The 21,996-nt window shown below is 41.1% G+C and overlaps 1 protein-coding gene and 1 pseudogene across 2 annotated transcripts; both read right to left on the bottom strand.

The window, feature by feature from the left end:
* Window positions 1-676: 676 nt before the first annotated feature.
* Window positions 677-12,984, bottom strand: LOC143110065 (uncharacterized). 2 transcript variants are annotated; one of them, XM_076272898.1, is made up of 3 exons: window positions 12,918-12,984; window positions 12,489-12,770; window positions 677-1,824 (listed from the first exon to the last, which is right to left on the bottom strand). In XM_076272898.1, the coding sequence occupies exons 1-3, from the start codon at window positions 12,925-12,927 to the stop codon at window positions 818-820; spliced, it is 1,299 nt and encodes a 432-aa protein (XP_076129013.1). In that variant the 5' UTR covers window positions 12,928-12,984; the 3' UTR covers window positions 677-817. The 2 variants fall into 2 exon arrangements, 1 of the variants encoding a protein (XP_076129013.1); XR_012984038.1 differs by having other exon boundaries at window positions 1,722-1,824; window positions 12,474-12,770.
* Window positions 12,985-14,559: 1,575 nt separating this feature from the next.
* On the bottom strand, window positions 14,560-15,873 carry LOC143109281 (uncharacterized; annotated as a pseudogene).
* Window positions 15,874-21,996: the final 6,123 nt, after the last annotated feature.

Genomic DNA, 21,996 nt, shown 5'->3' with positions numbered 1-21,996 from the left:
TGATTTTATCACATTTTCACTAAGTTTGAATTACTTTTCTCAGGATCTTTATTAAGCCAACTATTTTGATCCTGTGAGGGAAATTTGGTCTCTTTATTCCAAATGTATCCCAATCCGTGAATTAGTGAAACACACTCAGCACACAGTGAACACACAGTGAGGTGAAGCACACACTAATCCCGGCGCAGTGAGCTGCCTGCTACAGCGGCGCTCGGGGAGCAGTGAGAGGTTAGGTGCCTTGCTCAGGGACACTTCAGCCGTGCCTACTGGTTGGGGTTCGAACCGGCAACCCTCCGGTTACAGGTCCTAAGTGGTAACCAGTAGGCCACGGCTGCCCCACATCCCCAGCATTACATGTGAATGAGCACTGTTTACACACCTGGTCCTCAGGTGGGAATGGCCATAGCTCAACCTATAGGAACTCCACAGAGGAGCACAGGTGTGGGGTGGGGTTCAGGTGTGAACTGAATGGGCATTCATAAATTCATGTATTTATTTAAGTATGTTAAACTGTGTGTGAGTGATTGTATTGTTTTCTAATATGCAGTGCCCTCCTCGTGGTTATTTGTAAAAAAAAAAAAAATCTTTTGGCGGATTATCTTGGCCTGACTGAAAAAGAGAAAAATCCAGCCATGAAGTAAAGAGAATTTATTTTGGAAAAACAAAATACCTCATCAAAAAGACAAACAAAATCAAAACATCTCTTCAAAAAAGATAAACAATAATGCGTGCCAACTTTACTGCATCCCTGCATTTAACATGAAACACTTATTTCATTCTAAATCTCAATTCATACAGTTGAGGAATTAGGACAAGCCTATTTTCTACCCATCTTCTTGTGAGCGGAGAGCTGAGTGGATTGGACACATCTTTTTCTCTGATGTTTGTTGCGATTACCAATTTGAGTAAAGCCCCTTCCACAGTAACAACACTGGTAAGGCTTTTCTCCTGTGTGCGTCACCTGGTGCATAGCCAGATTTGAGCTGTAACTGAAACCCCTCCCACACGTGGTGCACAGATAAGGCTTTTCCCCAGAGTGGACCCTCTGGTGAGTCATGAGGTGTGCCTTGGTCCCGAAACCCTTCGCGCACGTCGAGCATTTGAAAAGGCTCACGCCAGTGTGTTTGCCCTCGTGGGCAGCGAGTTCCGATTTACTCCTGCACTGCTGTCCACACGTAGCACACGAGTACGGCTTTTTCCCAGTGTGGATCCACTGGTGTCTCTTGAGACCGTTACTCCGCTCAAAGCCCGCTCCGCACTGAGAACAATGAAATCGCTTCTCGCCAGTATGTGTGACCTCGTGGACGCGGAGAGATAAATAGCTCCTAAAGCTCTCCCCACATGTATCACACTGGTTTTTGTTATGAGTAAGCCGATGTTTGCCCAAGTCCCCACTACACGCGAAACCCTTCCCACACACAGTGCACTGATACGGCTTTTCCCCGGTATGGGTCCGCTCGTGTCTGTTGAGATTGGGGACTTGACTGAAGGCCTTCCCACAATAAGAACACTTGTGTGGCTTCTCTCCAGTGTGGGTGCGCTGATGCAGAATGACATGCGAGTCTCTCTTAAAACATTTCCCACATATGTTGCACTGAAAGGGCTTTTCATCTGTGTGGATTTCTTGATGAGCTCTAAGAGCGGAGGGTAGAGAAAACGTTTTGGAACATTGGGGGCACTTGTGCGGTTTCTCCCTGGTGTGCGATGGCTGCCGTGATTTCTGGTCTGAAGTCCTCTGGTGCTGGGCTGGCTTGTGACGTCTCTCCCTGTTCCTCTTTGACTCCGTGTCCCCTCTTCTGTTACACTGGATCCTTCGAACGTCTCCTATAATATTAGAAAAAGGAATTTTAAGAAACATCCTTTCTCTTTTTCCTGTATCTGATGTGCAAGTCCCACAATACTCAAAGTCCAGGTCAACCAAGAATAAATATGTGTTCAGGTCTTCTGAGTCATATTAGATGTCATGATTTCAAACAGTTTAGCCCATATATATACTGTGTGTATGTATATGTATGTTATATATATATATATATATATATATATATATATATATATATATATATATATATAGTGAGGCTCATAAGTATTTGAACCCATGCTAAAGTTGACTAAAAAGAAAGATAAAGTTCCCTTGGCCTTTGGAATTAAAGGTGGTCTAAGGGATGCTGGGTAACGTCACTTCTGTTGACTTTCAAACAAAACAGAGCTAGCTTGCTACTTCCTCCCCCTCCCTCCCGTTCTGCTCCCGAGCAATTTAAATTCTCCTAAAAGCGCATCTCGTCTGTGATTTGCTGTAACAGTTTGTTATGTTTTTATGGGCTAGGTTTGCCCATTTCTTTTTGTATTTCAGGACACAGACAGCTAGCGGTTGGTTAGGTGCAGTAAGTGACATAAAGGGCTCTATCTTGCACTCCAGCGCAATTGACTTTGTATACTCGCGCTTTTGTCTTTCCTATTTTGCAGTCGGCGCATAATGGAATTTCCCTCCACAGGTACATATCCGTAAATTAGGAAATTCAATTGCGGTTCAGCGAAAAGATGGGGCATGTTCCGGCGCGTTCCCTGTTGATATTTTGCAGTTTCAGAAAACAATTCCGCCACAGACTAGGAACCTCCTGGTCGAAATTCAGTGGCACAAATTCAGATGCTATTTTAAGGGCGCATGCATGGCCACAGGCCTGCAGGAATTAATGCTATGCACACCGATCTACAGACACCCCGTGCACAGACGGAAACATTGATAATATTTGTCCGTTTCCCGGTTTTGTTTGTGCATTGGTCACCTGAAAATTTAGTAGCCTAACATCTACATGCAATATCTTTACATAAGTATAAGTATATATACTCTTTTGATCACAAAGCCCGTTTGCCGTCGTTAAGATAAAGCCCAAAATGTTTTAGCCTAAAAAACACGTGGCATCGCTTAGAGCACCTTTAAAATAGCCCATCATCACATACCCTTCACCATACGTTGCTAGGTTACGGGGACGCTGGCGTGACACGCCGCTCCGTCTGGCATCATGTTTTTGTTTGTTTTTATGTAATGTTCGTAATTTTATGTAATGTCATGTTTATTTTTTGTATTGGTTTGTCTAGTTAGATGTTTTCCCTATTTATTTACGCTAATTTTGATGGTTTTCGTGTTATTCTTAGTCCTTTTTACTGCTTCTAAGTCAGCTGATGTCGTTGACATTTGTCCATTGGGAGCTTGCTATGGCTAGCTTTTGCCCTAGCTGGGCATCGGACATCCTTCCATCTATCTGTGAGCGGTGCAGCACTTCACTGTCTGGTCGAGGGGATCTCTCGGGACAGCTGGACCTAGGCTACTGTGCGAAAGATCTGCCGTGGCCGCCGAGCTGTTGCTGACCTGTGAGCTGCCATGCCAACTGCAGACTAACTGGGCCTCTGACATCCTTCCATCCATCCGTGAACAGTGCACTTCACTGTCTGGTCGAGGGGATCTCTCGGGACAACTGGACCTAGGCTTGCTACTCTGCGAGAGATCTGCCGTGGCCGCCGAGCTGTTGCTGACCTGCAGGCTGCTTTGCCAACTGCAGACTAACGTTAACGGTGAAGAGCTGCAATCTCACGGAGCAACAAACGGTCGCTGTTAAGTCCACCGAATTGCGGATCTACACGATCGCCCAGTACTTTGGACTGTGCTTCCAGTCATCTCCAGACTGCAGTCTACAAGGCCTAGCTTCTAACGTTAACGTTATCTCCAGACTGCCAGTGAATTCCCCGGGTTGGTCAGTTGCTAAAGAACTTTGTTGGCATTGCATCGGTTGTGAAGACACAGCTCTGTGCGCAGTTTTCACGGATCATCATTGCCCTTGGACATTTTCAGCTGCTTTGGAAATTGGACTAACATCACTTTTCCCCCTTTTTAAATATATTTTCTTTTTTATTTGTTTATTTGTTTTGTTGTCGGTCTTGTATGTCTTGGTGTCACGGGTACGCTGGCGACTACGCCGCTCCGTCCGGCATTTTTTGTTATTTTTTTAAATGTATTTGTCATGTCTTGATGTCATGGGTACGCTCAGGGTGCGATTTGTGTAAAAACCAGAGGGGGGGGGTGATTTTGAATAAGTTTGTAACCCCCCCCCCACCACCCCACCCAAAAAAAAAAAAAAAAAAAAATGAACGAACGATTCATAGCCTAGTAATGTCATGGCTAATAATACCCTATATTATTTTTGCCACCTTTGTAACAGTTTACAGTTTAGTTTACCGTGGTGTATGACTTTAAACAGCGAGTGTGCTTGGTATGATGATCAGCTCCTCTAATGCAGGGTAGGACTACGTTTTGACAAGCATACAAATTCACCTTGTTCTTGCCCCATCTGAAATTACTCCTCTACTTTTGCTGCCTCCATTCTTTCTGTATTTGTTGTGTAAAAAAAACGTTGTATATGATGGCACTGAAGTCTTAAGTTAGTGAATTGGCTAACAGTGTTAGTTGGTAACCAAATAGCCTACACATTGTGCTACACGCTGCAGGCTACGTGCATTCTCTCTCCTGCTGATTTGCGTTCAGTAGCCAAGTGCGTAATATTGCAAAAGTTGAAAAAATAAATGTGTTTATTGTAGCCTACAGAAAATAAATAGCCTATCATACTGTCAGTTAATTGCCTACAGTGCAGTGAAGAGTTTGGAGAGTAAAGTTATAGGGCAACTTAACTTGAAGTTTTATGAAAATAATTTACGAACCAGAACATAAAGACCATGAAGCTTCTATTTCTTGCAGCTGTTAAAACACCCGTTAGATAGTTTAAATACCCACCAACATTCGTTTTTGCAGTACAGATTATTTCTAAAAGTTATTTGTCTACTAGGCCTAGCCTACTGGCTGATTTATCAAACGCGTGCTTTCTCGTTCGTCCTCCGCAAACTACAGGTGTTTCGGTAGAGAGCCATTGAATAAGCGATGCCAAGCAATTTCTGTAACACTTTTTGTGACATTCAGCAAATATCTCCTCATTTAATGTAAGTTCCTTCGGACAATAGGCCTACGTTCTACTCTACGTGCAGTTGTCCTCCATCTCAGTTGCATCAGTTTTCTAATTTTGAAGGTTCTAAAACATTATTATGCTTCACTGAATCCTTCTCGTTTTCTTTCATTTGTCCAGCTAACTTTTCCGTTGAAACTAGCCATTTATGATGGATTACACACTGGACATTCTGAAATGTCCTGCACGATCAAGGCCAAATTAAGTTACCACACAGCCACTGTGTCAGCAGCATGAGTGCTGACTGTGACGGTGCGTTTCTGATGTCATATTATTATGTAGGCTAGCCTACTAGACTGTTCTCACGTTGCAGCGCTTTATGAAGTAGCATTAATCATTATGAGGGGCAGAGGGGGATAAATGTTGTCCCCACCGGGGATAAAAATAATTTTGCAGAGATAGGGATAGGAAAACCAGAGGGGGGGAAATCCTCACCATCCCCCCCACAAATCCACCCTGGGTACGCTGGCGACTACGCAGCTCCATCCGGCATCTTTTGTCTTGTTGTTATGCGTCTTGTTTGTGGAGCGATTTGGGTTGCACTATGTGCATGTTAAAGGCGCTTTAAAAAAAAATCTGACTTGACTTGACATACCTAAAGATTGGCATGGTGTGTATTTCAATTAGCCTATTAGCTGGTTTGATTTGCATTGAGCTCAATGAGCATCAAACATGTTCTAACATGTCAACGCAGGTGACAGCAGTCGCCACGCTTGCGGTCTGAATAGGCCTGAAGGCTATGTTCACACTACCAGGCCAAATCTAATTTTATCACTTGATGTGATGCAAATCTGATGTTATCCGATCAGTTTAGACACATGGCAATCACATGAAATCTAACTTTTTCCATTCTGATTCAGGCCAACTCCATAAGTGAGTAAAAATCATTCTACTTTTAAGTTCTTGATCAACATTCGTCAGAATTTTACACAGGCGGAATTCCAAATATTTCACTGGAGCAGGTTGTAAGGTCTTAAGGAAAGTGCCTGGATGACATTGGTCTGGAACATTGATTTGATCAACTTTGTAACATCTGACCTGTAAAATCAGACCAAGTAGGCCATACTAAATTTGGAGCACATGTTTCAAGTAGTGTTAATTTCGTCAGACGAGACGAGAGGAAATATGTTCGTCAACGACCTTTTTTTTCATGACTAAGACGAGACGATGACGAGACGGCAGTAATGTCCTGAAACACTGACTAAGACTATCTTAAGATGCATTATTGTTGACAAAAAAAGACGAGACTAAAATGTTTTGCATGAAATAAAAACTAAGATAAAATCTCTCTTCATTTTCGTCTACAAAATGAGAAGACAGAATATCTAGCTGTTACGTTTTCAAAATATTCCGGATGAGTTCATACGCAACAGCTTTCCTGTAGGCTAGTCTACATGCTGTTGCTGCAACCCTGTGGCTGCAACACAAAACTACATGGAGATTTCTGCCAGAGTTAGCAAGATAACTACCTAAGCTTTATGCCACAATGCTACATACCCAGAAGTTGAAGCTTCTCTCATACAAATTAACATCCCCCAGAATGTCCATACGAAAATGTTCATCATGTAATGTTAACTATTTAACTAGTTAGACTGATGATGCAAAGTTTGCTAGCAAGTAAGCTAATATGGAAAGTTTGCTAGCAAGTTAGCTATGGCTAAGCTGGAGAGTCTGTTTGGGGAATGTGTTGTGTTTGGGCGCATATCGCCATCTAGCGAGGCAGAGTAAAACATTAATACTTTGGTCTACGACAGTGTTTCTCAACAAACTTTTTTCAGTTTTAGGACCACTTAACTAACCCTAGCTAAAAAAAAAAAAAAAGATTAGACCTACTTCAACAGTAGCCTATAATTAGTCTACACAATAGGCTTACTCACTGAACCACCTTGCTTATTGTCTTTGCACTTTGCTTATTGTGTGGATTCATACTGTATGATTTAAACTGGCATATCTTACATAGACAGTGTTGCAGAACTGTTTTTACATACAAGTTGGTTCAATATTGCAAACAACTCATCTATATTATATTTTACCACGTCTGCTTGCGGACCACTTGGGATAGCTTGCGGACCACCAGTGATCCCCGGACCACACTTTGAGAAACACTGGTCTACGAATATGACAGTGGTCCAGTCAAATCTTTTACTGTCTATGGTAGGGGTGTAACGGTACACAGAAGTCACGGTTCGGTTCATACCTCGGTTCGGACATCACGGTTCGGTACGAGTTCGGTACAATGGAGGGAAAAGCAAAACAAAAATGCAGAAAGCATTTTTTTTTGTACATGTCTCAGGCTGTACCACCTAGTGTCATACAGTCTCTTCCCTGAGCTATCTGAACAGCCTGAAGTGTGTAAGATACAATAAGTACCCATACTCCATCTGTAACTTGTAAACAAAATAAGACAATCAGCTATAAAACTGAAAATAGGCCTACAGCATCTCTTATTTCTGAAAGTGCAAATTACATAGAAAAATGATTTTTAAAAATCCACTTAAGCAAGACCTTCAACATCTGTGTTTAGTTGTATATGGAAGGGTCTACAATTTGCCTCAATATTTTTTTGTATTGTGTGTAAAGTAATAATCTAGCCTACTAACTGTGAAAATATCACAATATTTTGCATTTTTAAAAAAAGCGAAATTGCTCCTTTCATTTCATAAACAGACTACAACTAGAAGTCACGTGACTTTGCCCTTTGACGTTAACTCACCGTCCGTAGCATGGTTTGTTTATTAGCCTGGTTAGCGTTTATTTTGCTGTCTATGCACTTAACACTACCAGCTCCTCATCTGAGAAGTTACAAGTTACCCCAACATAAAGGTAATTACCACGCGATTTACATAGCTTTCTGGGTCATTCTACGAAACCGGTGCCTTTTCACTTTGACATTTTTTTAAAAAATCATGTAGGACAAACCATATTTTAAGACATCCACATGATATAAGACATATATGACCTGCATAAAAAAATATTTTCCCACCTCAGGCATAAATCCCTATTAATATTTTCCTTTTTATTGTAGCCCAGGTGTCTTTTTTTTTACCACCCCGTAACGGACAAGATGCGCTCCATTTTAGACATAATGCATACATTGAATTCAGAACATTTCATGTTTTCCTGTCATAAAAATGTCCTTAATTTGATATTAAAAGTTATAGGTTTCTTTTTTAATTGGAGATTTGCAGAATTTAGATTCTAATCTTCAAACTGTGAATTCCGCATGCCCATTGGTTGGTGTTTTGAACAATATTGGCTATTTTACTCCCTATTGTCAAATTAAAGCTACATGTGTAAATAGGCCCACTTCATCACACTATGATCAAACATTTATTTATGGGCTATTTCACTCACTCTCTAGTATTTTTTTAAAAAAACACACATGTTATGGGGTGGTAAGTCATGTTACAGGGTGGTAAATCCTGTTACGGGGTGGTTAATTTTGTTTGTTTCCATAATTTAACAATAATTTGATTAGTTCTGGACATATGTGTGGACTGTTAATGTCGTAATAAGTCAAGATCCAAAGTATATATAAACATATTTATTGATATGAAGTTCAAAATGCATGTTATGTCATGTAATACTGGGTACATTCAACATGGATAGATTTCAGAAGATTGAGTACATTCATTTTGATATATGATCATAAAATTGAGTACATTGAAAAAGATAAAGTACTCTCAGGAGGGGTGTCAAAAGCCTTCATTCTAGCCTTCGCCTACCCTGGAAATCCAGAGTTCTCGCAAGAGCACAATGGAATTGTCTCTGCGAGGCACTCTGGCAATGAGCAATGATGCACGTTACTTTTTCCCCTTGCATCCCGTAGAACCAATCAAATCGTATCTGACATAGGCGGGCCAGAGGCGAGCTAAACTGATGACGACAGCGTTGCAACGTTGGAAACATTGATCGTAGTGTTATCCAATTGCGTCGAAGTCCGTAATCATTCAGAGTAAATATTGGTCTGGTGTTATCCAATTGCGTGCAGTGAGATTTTCAAATGCATGCTTGGTGCCACCCCTCGAGTTGGGCCATTACATGATTGTTCGTGGCCAGACCCTTAATCTTTCTAGATTATCAGGGTCTGGAGCAAGTGCATAGGCTACTAAACGCTAGGCCTACCCAAGTTCTAGGCTATTCCGTCGCCAGATTTATAATATTGCTATAATACCTTCGTTAGTAACATTTAAACTTACACCGCACTTCCCTAATAAATGGACGGGGCCTCATTTTGTTCCTTCCACTTTTTCCTTAACTGTCGTTGGTCCCTCTCACTCAGGTCTTTGATCAACAACTTCTTCCCTCTTTCGACATCTCGTCTCCTTGCCGCTCCATCTCTAGATACTGCTGCCTCCTCTCTGGATCGGCATTGCGGCGAGCACGGAACAGTCGCTGTCGTTCAGCATTGCTCATTGGAGCCATAATTGTCTGCAAATTATGAAAATTATCATAATTATTTACACTGACTAGGTGTGTGTGCCAAGTTGAGAGAGACAGAGAGAGAGAGAGAGAGTTCATGACTGGGTTGTCACTAGATACACAAAAAAGCTAAGTACTCTACATTTTGAAATGCATTCATTTGCTGTGATGACCACAGAAACCTCCTTTCTGCTTGTAGTTAGCCCTTCCCAACAAGTCCATCACAACTAGTTAAGCTGTTTAATAATTATTTCTCACCACAATAGTCTCCAGTAGGCTAACATTGGCATACAATATAGTCATAAAATATTAACAGTGACCAATGCATACTGATGAACCAGCATTCAACAGATTAGCTGGTTGCTATGGACTTATTGCTAAGGGCTCACTGCAGAAAGAACAGAGGTTTCCCCCAGTCATCACAGTATGTAAAACTATATATAAATATAATTTTTATGAATTGTGTAATCTAAATGGCAATGGCAACCACTCTGCATTCCCCTTATCACCCCCTCTACATTCCCCTTACCACCCCATAACGATACAAAGTGTTATGGGGTGGTATGTTACGGGGTGGTAAATTTCACCTCAGAATGACTGCAGCTAGCACTGTTATTGACTAGCTAAGATAGCAAATATATCATTCAGTTTAAAATTTCCTTCACTTTACATTACAGTTGAAAAAAAAATCCTAATTTAACAGTTTCCCTATCTATTATACGTTATGGGGTGGTAAGGTTAAGCTTAACGGACCCTATCTAACTACCAAAAAGAGCAAATAAATCATATCAAATTGTGTGGGAACTTGCCTGCTTGAGACCTTGGCTCCTGCAAGGGTTTGAGTGATGTCATCTGCTGTCTGTGAGGTCACTTAAAGAAACAGTGTCTTTGTAATAGCCAGAACATGTAAGCGTTATGGGGTGGTATGTAAAACTACGGGACGGGCATAAATCATGATTTTTGTATAGGAAATCATACTTTTATTTAAAAAAAACATATAGTATAGTATCAAGAGCATATTTTTAATCATGACATTAATGAAAATTTGGTTAAAAAATGAAATGTTCTAATTAATATATTAGGTGCGAATTCCATATGTGACTTTCCGGACATGGGGAAATTGGCCATGTCCTTGGTAAAGATGACTAAAAAGTGTAGGATTTATATTTACAATGACATTGAAATATGCATTATGTAATTCATAACACTTAAATTAACAGGTTTGATCCTTTGAAATACATTTTGACACATTTTTACATTGTTGAGAGCTCATGAAATGGACCGGACGCAAAAGGCACCGGTTTCGTAGAATGACCCTTCTGTCATTACGAAATCATTTAAGTTTTGGCCCTATTTGTGTATCCAAAGGCTGCTGAAGCGCAGGGTAAGTTTTTTCCCCATGTTTCAGTGATTGGTAGCCTACATCATCTGGGTGATGGCTTCGAATATGTGTAGCATTTTTTCCACTCACATACCCAACAACTGCTGATCAACGCCGATACACAGTTTCATCTTATCCACCACTCTTTCGCCTTTACTAACGTTACTGTAACTGAAGTTCTCAAACTTGCGATCTTAAAGAGACCAGCGGATCCTCTAACTCTTGTGGGTCTAACCTTAGTGCTGCTAATGACTGACGGACTCGACCGACGACCTGACAAAAAAAACATAGGTGCCAATCAGAGCTTCAGAGCTAAGGCGAGGCTAAAGATTAGCGTTAGGTGTCGCTAAAGAACTCCCGTAACTCTCGCTACTTAACAGTAATTGCGCATGACATTAATTAATCCGCACACGAGTTTTATGTATTTTTATATCGTGTATTCTCCGTGTAAATTAATGCACCGAACCGTGACGCCCGTACCGTTTCGGTTCAATACGAATACATGAACCGTTACACCCCTAGTCTATGGTCAAATCCCAGCCGAGCTGTAGCTCGACTTACCTGTGCATGTAAACATACTGACTGACAAAAAATCAGAATGAGTAATTATAACAGACGAGTAGCCCTGTGGACACACAATATTGTTGGAAAATTGAGATGTGTGAAACACTATTTGACTCAAATGGTAATCAGAAATAATTTGTTATAAAAAAAAGACTAAAATGTGTTGACTAAAACTGACTAAGACTAAGATACTTTTAGTTTTCTTTTGACTAAAAGTAGACTAAAATGACGACTTTTAGTCGACTAAAACTTGATTAACAAAAATGATATTTGAATGACTAAATATGACAAAGACTAAAAAGGACATTTCGTCACAAGACTAAGACTAAGACTAAATTAAAAATAGGTGACAAAATTAACACTAGTTTCAAGGCATATAGCGTTCACAAGAATTGGATGTTCATGGTCAAAGTGACCTGAAATTTTGACTTCTGACCTCCAATTGAGCATTTGCATCAAATTTAGAGCATGTGCCTTGAGACGTAGGCCGCGTACTTGAGTTACTGTGTTCACAAGATCAGGACAAGCACAAGTACGTACAAACAACCATATTCCTCTGACCCCAGCTACCACCAGCATGATACAACGTTATGGTCAGTCAGCGACAGTTAGTCTGATAATCTTTGAACAAATTTTAATTTGATCATACAACTTTGTTTTAACTACTATTGCTGTGCTACAATAGAGCATGATACTCTGAATCACTGATTCACTGAGAAATGATTTGGCTACTATAGTTCCAAAGGATATCAATCTACGGAGAAAATAATCTTTTTGCAGATAAATCTCTGTGAGGGGTCCATAAAAATGTTCCAAATATTTATAAGCTGGGACTTGATTGATTTCTGAATTGTGAATCTTCACTGGGGGCAGTTGACAATTAGGGGGTTTTCCAAAGATAACTTCCTCTTCACAGTGTTAAGTTTTTATCACACCACAGACTGTAGTATCCTTTCTTGATTAAAGCACCCCCCCCCCCCCACACACACACACACACACACACACACACACACAATTCAGATGTTGTAAATATATAAAGTAGGCTAAACAATTGCAGTTTCATTTACTTTTGTTCAAAAAGTTCACAGACAACTTACTTCACAGCAACTTACTTGCAGGAGAAGTGTCATGACCACATCCTCTTAAATCAGACACTTCCTCTTGTTTCGTTTCCATAGGTGAGTGTTTTTCTTCTTTACAGGTAAAGGTTGATGACGTGCACATTTCAGTCTCAGGCCTGCAACAGCCATGTTCCAGCCTGGGGTTTTCTACTGTCTGAGATCCAAACAGATAGTCTTGTAGAAAATCATCAAATTCTTCTTGTTTTATCTCCTCAGCTGATAACAGCAGTTGTGATGATGATTCAGTAAATCCTGCCATTGCAGACTTCAGGTCTGTTTTGCAAAATAAATCCAGTCAAACTTCCCCTCAATGGAAAGATAATGTAGTGAACACGTGTACAAAACAAATATATTTACGGATGCGTTACACACTTAAGTATATGTAGACTTTTATAAGTGACCTACACAGGTGTAGCTTACCTTCTGTCATCAGTGTTTTACAAACGTCTCGCTACGTTCAGCAAACCATGCTTCTTCTCTTCTATCCATAGACTATAAAAAATATCCCATTAGCTTCCTGGATTTAATCGTAGCCAATCCGCTGCAAGGACTTTTACCATGCAAGTGCGTTCCAGTGCCCATCCAAACCAATGGGACGAGCTCCCCCGAGTTCGCCTGTAGGAGGTTCCACTTCGACAGGCATTCCGCTTTTCTCAGTGGGTCTCACGTTTGTCATCGTGCAATTTAAAACAAATGTAGCTGCTTATTAATGACAAAAAGATGAGTCATTGCCTCATTGTACTTGAATTATATACTATGCCAGCTTTAATGAGAAGTTGATGCTTGTGTTGCATGTTCTAATAGGATCGCGTTAAATATGCTAACTGTATGAGAACAAAATAATGTCACCTGTTAACAAGATCATTAGAAAAACCTCGTGTTCCACAGATCTAGACAAGGCTAGTCTAATTCAATTCGTATGATGTGTAGTCTAAACTGACTTATTATTAAATTGGCTGACACATTAATCAAAGCGACTTACAGACGTCAGGCCGTCCTCAATCAAAAATAAGTTGAGTAGGCTAAAATGGATTATAAAAAATAGCCTGCCTACTCTTCTGGTGCATTATGATTAGTTGATAAACAATGATTTGAAAATCTAGCTTCGAGGTGAAGGCTAGGCCTAAGAGTCTGAGACAACACTCGTCAAGAAACAATTATTTATACAAAAACGCATGTGTCATAATAACAGACAGCTTAGATATGATATGCCAATTATGGCATGGTTCTCAAAATAGGGTTTATTAAAGGAATTGTGTCTATTTTCTCCCACCCACAAAAAAACGTGATAGGCCTAAGGCTACATGTTCCTCTGTTTGCAGCACAAAGGACAAATATGACATCACTCATAGCCTACACAGTAAACAATAAACAATAAAGACACTACAATAGACACTCAAGGGAGATAGGATTTGAGTGTGTTAGGACAATCGGACCAGAGATAAGTCAGTGGCTGCCGTGGCTATGCTTATGCTTTTTTGAAAGGTGTGATAAGAGTTCCGATGTGATAAGTAATCGCATTCCATATTTTTTTGTCTGTATGGAAAAAGGATCTCTGACCCTCTGTTGGAAGAAGCGCTTGAGTAACTGATGCGCCCCAGAGGTTTGCACTGTTGCGTTCTGGACTGGAGCAGTTACATTTTTTCATATATATCTCAGGTCAGGTCATAGGGTACGGTCAGTATGGGGGGGGGGAATGAAAACATTTTGCCTACATTTTGCCTACAGCTAAAGTAGCCAGGCAGCTACAGCGCTACACTCTAGGAGCATGTTCATAAGCCCCCATGTTCATGCCCCCAGAGTGTAGCGCAAAAACAGAGATCTATGTGAAAAATCTCCAGAATTCTCCTTTAAGATGATTCAAAATCAATTGAAAATGATAAATGGCAAAAATACACATTATTTCTTACATGTTATATCTGTTACATTTGGAATAACACCGAAACATTTTGGACCTTGTATTCCTTTTATCAGTGTTTAAATTACATTACTAAAATAACATTCTAGGTATGCCAAACCATTTTTAACTTTAATTTCATCTAACCATGAAACACTGTCACAGTCAACCACTGCAGTCTGAATACATAAGAAGATCAGATAATGTGTTGACCCAAGAGAAGAGAATCCCAGGCATTTATTTACCCCTGTTCAACAGTTTTTGTTAGTTTACTTTAACATTGGGAGACAGTAGAGCATCTTCTCTGCTAGAATATTTAATTTCAGAAGTTTAAATGTGAAAAGAGCAAAGTTATCTGCAGTACATTCAGACTATTTTAGGGTGAAGGGAACCTCTTCATACGTGACCGCCGTGGATTGGTCCTGTCTCTCATATGCCTTTTCTGGTGTGTGTTGAGATTACCCCTTTGAGTAAATGTCTTTCCACAGTGATGACACTGAAATGGCTTCTCTCCTGTGTGTGTCAACTGATGAGTTAGGAGGCCAGAGCTAACACCTGAAACTCTTCCCACATGTAGTACACGGGTACGGCCGCTCTCCCGTATGGATCCTCTGATGAACCATGAGGTTTCTGCTGAAACCCTTCCCACAGGTTGAGCATTGGAAAAGGCTCACGCCAGTATGTTTGACCTCATGGGCAATGAGCTCTATTTTGTGCCTGCATCTCTTCCCACATGTAGCACACGTAAATGGATGATTGCCATCGTGGATCCACTGGTGCCTCGTGAGAAGATACTTACGATCAAAGCCCGCTCCTCACTGAGAACAGTGAAATAGCTTCTCGCCTGTATGAGTGACCTCGTGGATGGCGAGACTTCTGCTGAACTTGAAGCTCTCCCCACATATACTGCACTGGTTTTTGTTATGTGTGAGCCGATGTTTGCTCAGGTCCCCACTACAGATGAAACCCTTCCCACACACAGTGCACTGATACAGCTTTTCCCCGGTATGGGTCCGCTCGTGTCTGTTGAGATTAGGAACTTGACTGAAGGCCTTCCCGCAATAAGAACACTTGTGTGGCTTCTCTCCAGTGTGGGTGAGCTGATGCTGTTCCACGTGTGAGTCTCTTAAAACATTTCCCACATATGTTGCACTGAAAGGGCTTTTCATCTGTGTGGATTTGTTGATGAGTTCTAAGAGCGGAGGGTAGAGCAAACGTTTTGGAACATTGGGGGCACTTATGCGGTTTCTCCCTAGTGTGCGATGGCTGCCGCGATTTCTTGCCTGAGGTCTTCTGGCCCTGGGAGCATTTGGGACGTCCCCTTTTCTTCTTTTTGTCCTCAGTGTTCCCGCTTCTGCCAGACTGGATCCTTTGAACGCCCCCTATAATATAAAAATTTAAATTTTTAAACAATATTCTCAAACACAACAGGAAAACTATGTTGAATTCAGAAGTACCGATAAATTGTCTGCTGTGCATGTTGTATCGCTGAAAGGCATTGACCAAAACTGTACAAATACAAATACAGACGGACTCCTGACCCTGAACTTGACCTTTTGTTGTGCTGAATAGAAAAAATAGAAAATAAAATTTTCGTTCTGGGTGGACCTTAAAGGATAATTCCGGTGTGATTTTGATCTAAAGTGTGTTGAAACATGATACCGAGTGTGAATGTATGTCTCATAGCTCACCTCGGCTTGTCCCCTGCACTCAGAAATCTGGCGCTAGTGAGGGGCGCTGCTGAGCAAGTAGGATGCAGACGTGAAACTTGGCAGCTCCCAACAGGTGAAATTTCAATCGATTAAAAAGACCATTTAGCCTTAATTTTTCTCGGGAATCAGTTGTGGGACCTTTATTTAAGTATCTCAAGGTTGTAGCAATATCACGTTAGAGCGCCAGACATGTCGGGTTCAGGCAAATCCACCAAGTCGAAGCAGCGGGCTACAGCATCTGCTAGCCAAATGGCTCATGCTAGCGATGAAGAGGAGGTAACTGCGACTATGCTCCGTGATATGATGCAATCATTAAAAGCAGACATTTGTAACACCATTGAATCTGCGGTCAAGGGCCTCCAAGCTGATGTCGCAGCTGTCAAGTCGGAGTTACGAACAACAGCGGGAGCCATACAACAGACCATCAATCTTCAGGAGGAGAGGCTAGCTGCTGTGGAGGATTCAGCCACTAAAACTAGCGATACCATAGTTGAAATGGAAGTAACGGTGTCAGCTCTAAAAAAGGAGGTCCTCGCGCTTCAAAATAAATGCGAGGATCTAGAAAGCAGGTCGAGGAGGAATAATCTGCGGATAATCGGCATTGCTGAAGGAGAGGAGGGTAATGCACCGACTCAGTATATCTCCAGCCTCCTTAAGGACCTGTTGAATCTCGACGAAAAGCCACTTCTTGACCGAGCTCACCGATTAGCTCTACCCAAGCCCAGGCAGGGGCAACCACCCAGACCGTTTATACTGAGGATTCACTTCTTTCATGTTAAAGAACAGATTCTCCGCCTGGCTCGAGAGAAAGGACGACTTCTACATCAGGATAAACAGGTGCACATCTTCGCAGACTTCACGGCTGCCGAGGCTAAGAGAAGGGCTGCGTTCAACGAAACGAGGAAGGCGCTCCAGAATATATCGGGTGCTCGGTTTGGCTTCAGACATCCCGCCACATTCAGAATCACGCTACCGGGTGGGACTGAGCACCGTTTTACGGATCCACAGAAGGCAATGGACTACATCAAATCGACCACGTCTTTGGATATTCCGGACCCAGATTAAACGCTGGCTTTGGGTGGCTTCAGAACTTTAAGGTTAAAACAATCTCTACTACATTTATAATTAGCACCCGTTTTCCTAAAATATGGTAACCATAAGCCACATTTTCTTATAGCTATTTTGTTCGCGTTAATAACTTGAGGGATAGGGTTAGCCTAGCCTACTCCTTCACTTGTATTTTTCCTATAATAGAATTAGTCATGTAGTGGTCTTTGCAGTCATTCATTTCCCTTTTCACCTGAATTTTGACTGATTTTTTGTTTTACGGTTTGAATTATTCGCTGATCTGTAGTTAAGCAGCGATAAAGCTGAAGCTTTCTATGTTGTGGTATAAAGGGAGTTCACACCCATGTTGGGGGGGTGTATGGGTGGGTGGGCGCTATGGGGTACATGTAGTAATATGCTTTTATGTGTTTTATGAATGTTTTGTTTCTTACCTCCCTTGTGTGTTGTGGCCACGTGAATCTTTCTATGTTTTTGTATGCTGTCTCCATTATAACTATATATCCTTTCGGCAAATATATGGGTGCCTGTCTTAATTTTGCGAGTTGGAATGTCAAAGGACTAGGCCGACCCAATAAGATCAATAAGGTTTTAGCTCATTTGGATAGCTTAAACATACAAATTGCCTTCCTTCAAGAAACACATTTATCTCTTTCTGACCATGCAAAACTTAGAAGGAAGTGGGTTTCCCAAAGTTTCCACTCACTTTTTAATACTAGAGCCAGGGGGACTGCTATCATCATGCATAGAAGTGTTGCTTTTACGGCCTCAGATGTCATTTCGGATAGAAACGGGAGATATGTTATTGTGACTGGAACCCTGTTTAATACTCCTGTGGTGTTGGCCAACCTCTATGCTCCTAACTATGATGATGAAGGTTTTTTTGTTAGATTTCTCTCATCTATCCCAAATCTTGACTCTCATTATCTGATCATTGGAGGGGACTTTAACATTTGCCTAAACCCAACGCTGGACAGGTCATCCCAGAGACAAATAGCCACATCTAGATCTGCCAAGGTGATTAACAACTTCCTCAAAGACTATGGAATGACTGATGTATGGCGTACCCTCAACCCATATACAAGGTCCTACTCTTTCTTCTCTCATGTTCACCAAACCTTTTCTCGTATAGACTATGTTTTGTTAGACAAAAGGCTTCTGCCATTAGTTAGGGATTGTTCATACAAAGCAATTGTCATCTCTGATCACTCGCCACTTTCTCTCACATTGGAATTTAAACATATGCCCCTCATTCGTCCACGGTGGAGGTTTAATACCAATATGCTCTCAGCTGAGGATATGGTCCAGTTTATTGCCACCAACATTGATGTTTATATCAAGACTAACTCTCTTCCTGGTGTATCCCACAAGACAGTCTGGGAAGCTTTCAAAGCATACATGAGGGGTCAGTTAATATCTTCGTCATCCTTTGCTAAGAAGCAGCGTGAACAAACATTAAATCAGCTTACTAATAAAATCTCTCAAATTGATAGTCAGCTCGCCAATGCCCCATCATCCGACCTTTTGAAAGAACGCCTTCTTCTACAGACAGAATTCGACTCATTCACATCTCAAGACATAGAGAAACTAGTGCTAAAATCCAAGCATTCTCACTATGAGTTTGGCGAAAAAGCACATCGAATCCTGGCTCATCAGCTTAGACAGTCCTCTGCTTGTAATGTCATCCCTGAAATTACAACACAGGACGGTCTAACCCGGGACCATCTAGAAATTAATATAGCATTTAGGGACTATTATATATCTTTATATACCTCCTGAACAAACATGCACCCTCCATGAGATGGAACAGTTCTTTGCCGATATCTCTCTCCCCCAGGTTAAACCAGCCACAGTACAGTCTCTAGACAGCCCCATATCTCCTGCTGAGGTAGCACATGCAATATTTGCCCTGCAAAGTAACAAAAGCCCAGGCCCCGACGGATTTCCGGTTGAATTTTATAAAAAATTCTCTACGGAATTGGTACCTTTATTATTAAACATGTACAATGAATCATTTGAATCAGGCCATCTGCCCAAAACACTATGTGAAGCCTCCATCTCATTAATACTAAAGAAAGGTAAAGACCCCCAGTCATGTGGCTCATTTCGTCCTGTGTCTCTTCTATCAGTTGATTTCAAGATCTTAGCTAAGGTTCTGGCCACACGTCTAGAATCTGTACTACCACACATTGTTTCTACAGACCAAACTGGATTTATTAAAAATAGATTCTCTTTCTCTAACGTACGTCGACTTCTAAATATAATTTACCACCCCTCACAGTCTTCAATACCTGAAATTGTACTCTCTTTAGATGCCGAAAAGGCATTTGATAGGGTGGAGTGGAGCTATTTGTTTTACGCGTTAAAAAAGTTTGGCTTTGGGGATACATTTATCTCCTGGGTTAAGCTATTATATACAGATCCTGCCTCTTCAGTACGCACAAACAACATTTCCTCTGAACTCTTTCCAGTCTCCCGCGGCACACGTCAGGGTTGTCCTCTGTCGCCTTTGTTGTTTGCGCTTGTAATTGAGCCATTAGCATTAGCGTTGCGCCAGACGCCACAACTGACTGGGATCTTCAGAGGTGGTCAAGAACACAGGGTTTCCCTATATGCGGACGATCTTCTGCTTTACATTTCTGACCCCCTCCTCTCCCTACCATCAGCCCTTAATATATTTGACACATTTGGTAAGATCTCTGGGTACAAAATTAACCTGTCTAAGAGTGACATATTCCCAGTAAACAGATCAGCTCGTACACTCTCATTTAATACCTTCCCCTTCAAAGTAACTCGTAAATTTATCTACCTGGGAATTACTGTGCCGGAAGATTTTTCGACACTTTTTAAAGAGAACTTTCCTCCTCTAATGACAAGGGTTGAGCATCTCTTAGAACGCTGGGGCCAACTTCCATTGTCTGTTGCAGGCCGAATTAACTCAATTAAAATGTCTATACTCCCAAAATTCACATATCTTTTTCAAAATATTCCCGTCTTCATCCCAAAGTCCTATTTTCGTAAACTGGATGGAACTATTTCATCATTTATCTGGAATCATAAACCTGCCAGAGCTCGGAAGAGTTTCTTAACGCGACCCAAGTGCTCCGGTGGCATGGCTCTCCCTGATTTCTTGTTTTACTACTGGGCCTGTAACACTCGCTCCATAATACACTGGTTATTTGAGGACCCTGGAGCAGATGCTCTGTCTTGGCAATCTATTGAATCCCATTCTTGTCGATCATCTTCACTGGCTGCTCTTGTTTACGCCCCTCTCTCCTCGTCCTTTGCGGCTCACACAACAAACGTTTTAGTTAGATCCACCCTGAAAATATGGAATCAGCTAAGAAAGCACTTTGGATGGCAGTCTTTTTCATTTAAGTCTCCTGTCCATGCTAATCATTACTTCAAACCATCCGTAATGGATAAGGCCTTTCTTATTTGGAGCAACGCAGGTATTAAACAATTCTATAATCTCTATCATAATGGAACTTTTGTCTCCTTTCAACATTTGTGCGATAACTTCAATATCCCAAAAAGCCACTTTTTTCGTTTTCTTCAAATTCGTGACTTCACTAGGAATATATCCTCAGCATTTCCAAATCAACCCCAATGCACCCCCTATGATCATATACTTGATCAACCTCCATCATTTAAGGGAATTATATCAGCCATATATAGCAAACTGATGGCACTCTCACACTCTACTCTTTCTGATATAAAATCTCAGTGGGAAGGGGAGCTGGGGGAGCCTATCCCCGAGGCATCTTGGGAGGCCACCTTAGGCAGAGTACATAACTCATCAATCTGTGCAAGGCATGGACTATTACAATTTAAGATTGTACATCGCATACATTGGACTAAACTCAGATTATCCAAAAGGTTCTCGGATGTAGATCCACTATGTGATCGATGTAAAAGCCACCCGGCATCACATACCCACATGTTCTGGTCTTGCTCAAAGCTGGACTACTACTGGACTTCTATCTTTAACACTATTTCAGGCTTCCTGGGTCAATCGGTCTCACCATGTTCTGTTACTGGGTTATTTGGTATTATGCTCGAGTCCAGTAAGCTAACTAAGGCACAGTCTGATAGCGTTGCCTTCCTCACCCTCGTTGCTAGAAGGCTGATTTTGATCAAATGGAAAGACAGCAAACCCCCAACATTTACACACTGGATCAAAGATACCCTTTATTTTCTTAAACTTGAAAGAATTAGATACTCTTTGAAAGGATCAGCAAATAAGTACAATAAAATATGGGCACCTTTCTTAGACTATGTTAGGGAACAAATCACATTGCCTGACTCCCAGTAGAATGAGCAGAGACATGCTTTATATTTTATTTTTTTCATTTGTGGTGGTGTATACAAGCATCGTAATGTATAAGGCAGCAGTGTTAACCTTACTACAGTGATGGTTCTGTAGACAGTGGTCACTCCCTTCCCTTCTCCTTTTTGTGTGATTTTTTTTTTTTTTTTTTTGTATACTTGTCCTTATTGTCTTCCTTATTATGATTTTATATTTTAATTTATTTTTTTAGTTTCTCATTTTTATTTTATTTTTTTTGTCAGTGTTTGTTAGTGTTGTCAATATGTTTAATGTAAGAATGTCTTCTTGAAATGGACAACTTGCCATATCCAGGTTGAACTGAAATAATGATAATAAAGAAAATAAACAAAAAAAAAAAAGAAATCTGGCGCTAGTTAGCCAATGCTACCAACAGTGTTTCGTTGTGGTGCCTCGGGCATCGGCCTAGCCATGCAAATAAACAAATAAAAAAATAGTTCCGTGGAAATGCATGGATTCCAGTTGGGGCTACTGGAA

The sequence above is a fragment of the Alosa pseudoharengus genome, unplaced genomic scaffold (genome assembly GCF_046254945.1).
Source record: "Alosa pseudoharengus isolate Yale_2024_CS ecotype anadromous, Long Island Sound unplaced genomic scaffold, YU_APseudo_1.1 YU_APseudo_1.1_scf_7, whole genome shotgun sequence".
Lineage (NCBI taxonomy): Eukaryota > Metazoa > Chordata > Actinopteri > Clupeiformes > Clupeidae > Alosa > Alosa pseudoharengus.
The sequence above is the reverse complement of the archived record's forward strand: the minus strand, read 5'-3'. Positions and strand labels throughout refer to the sequence as shown.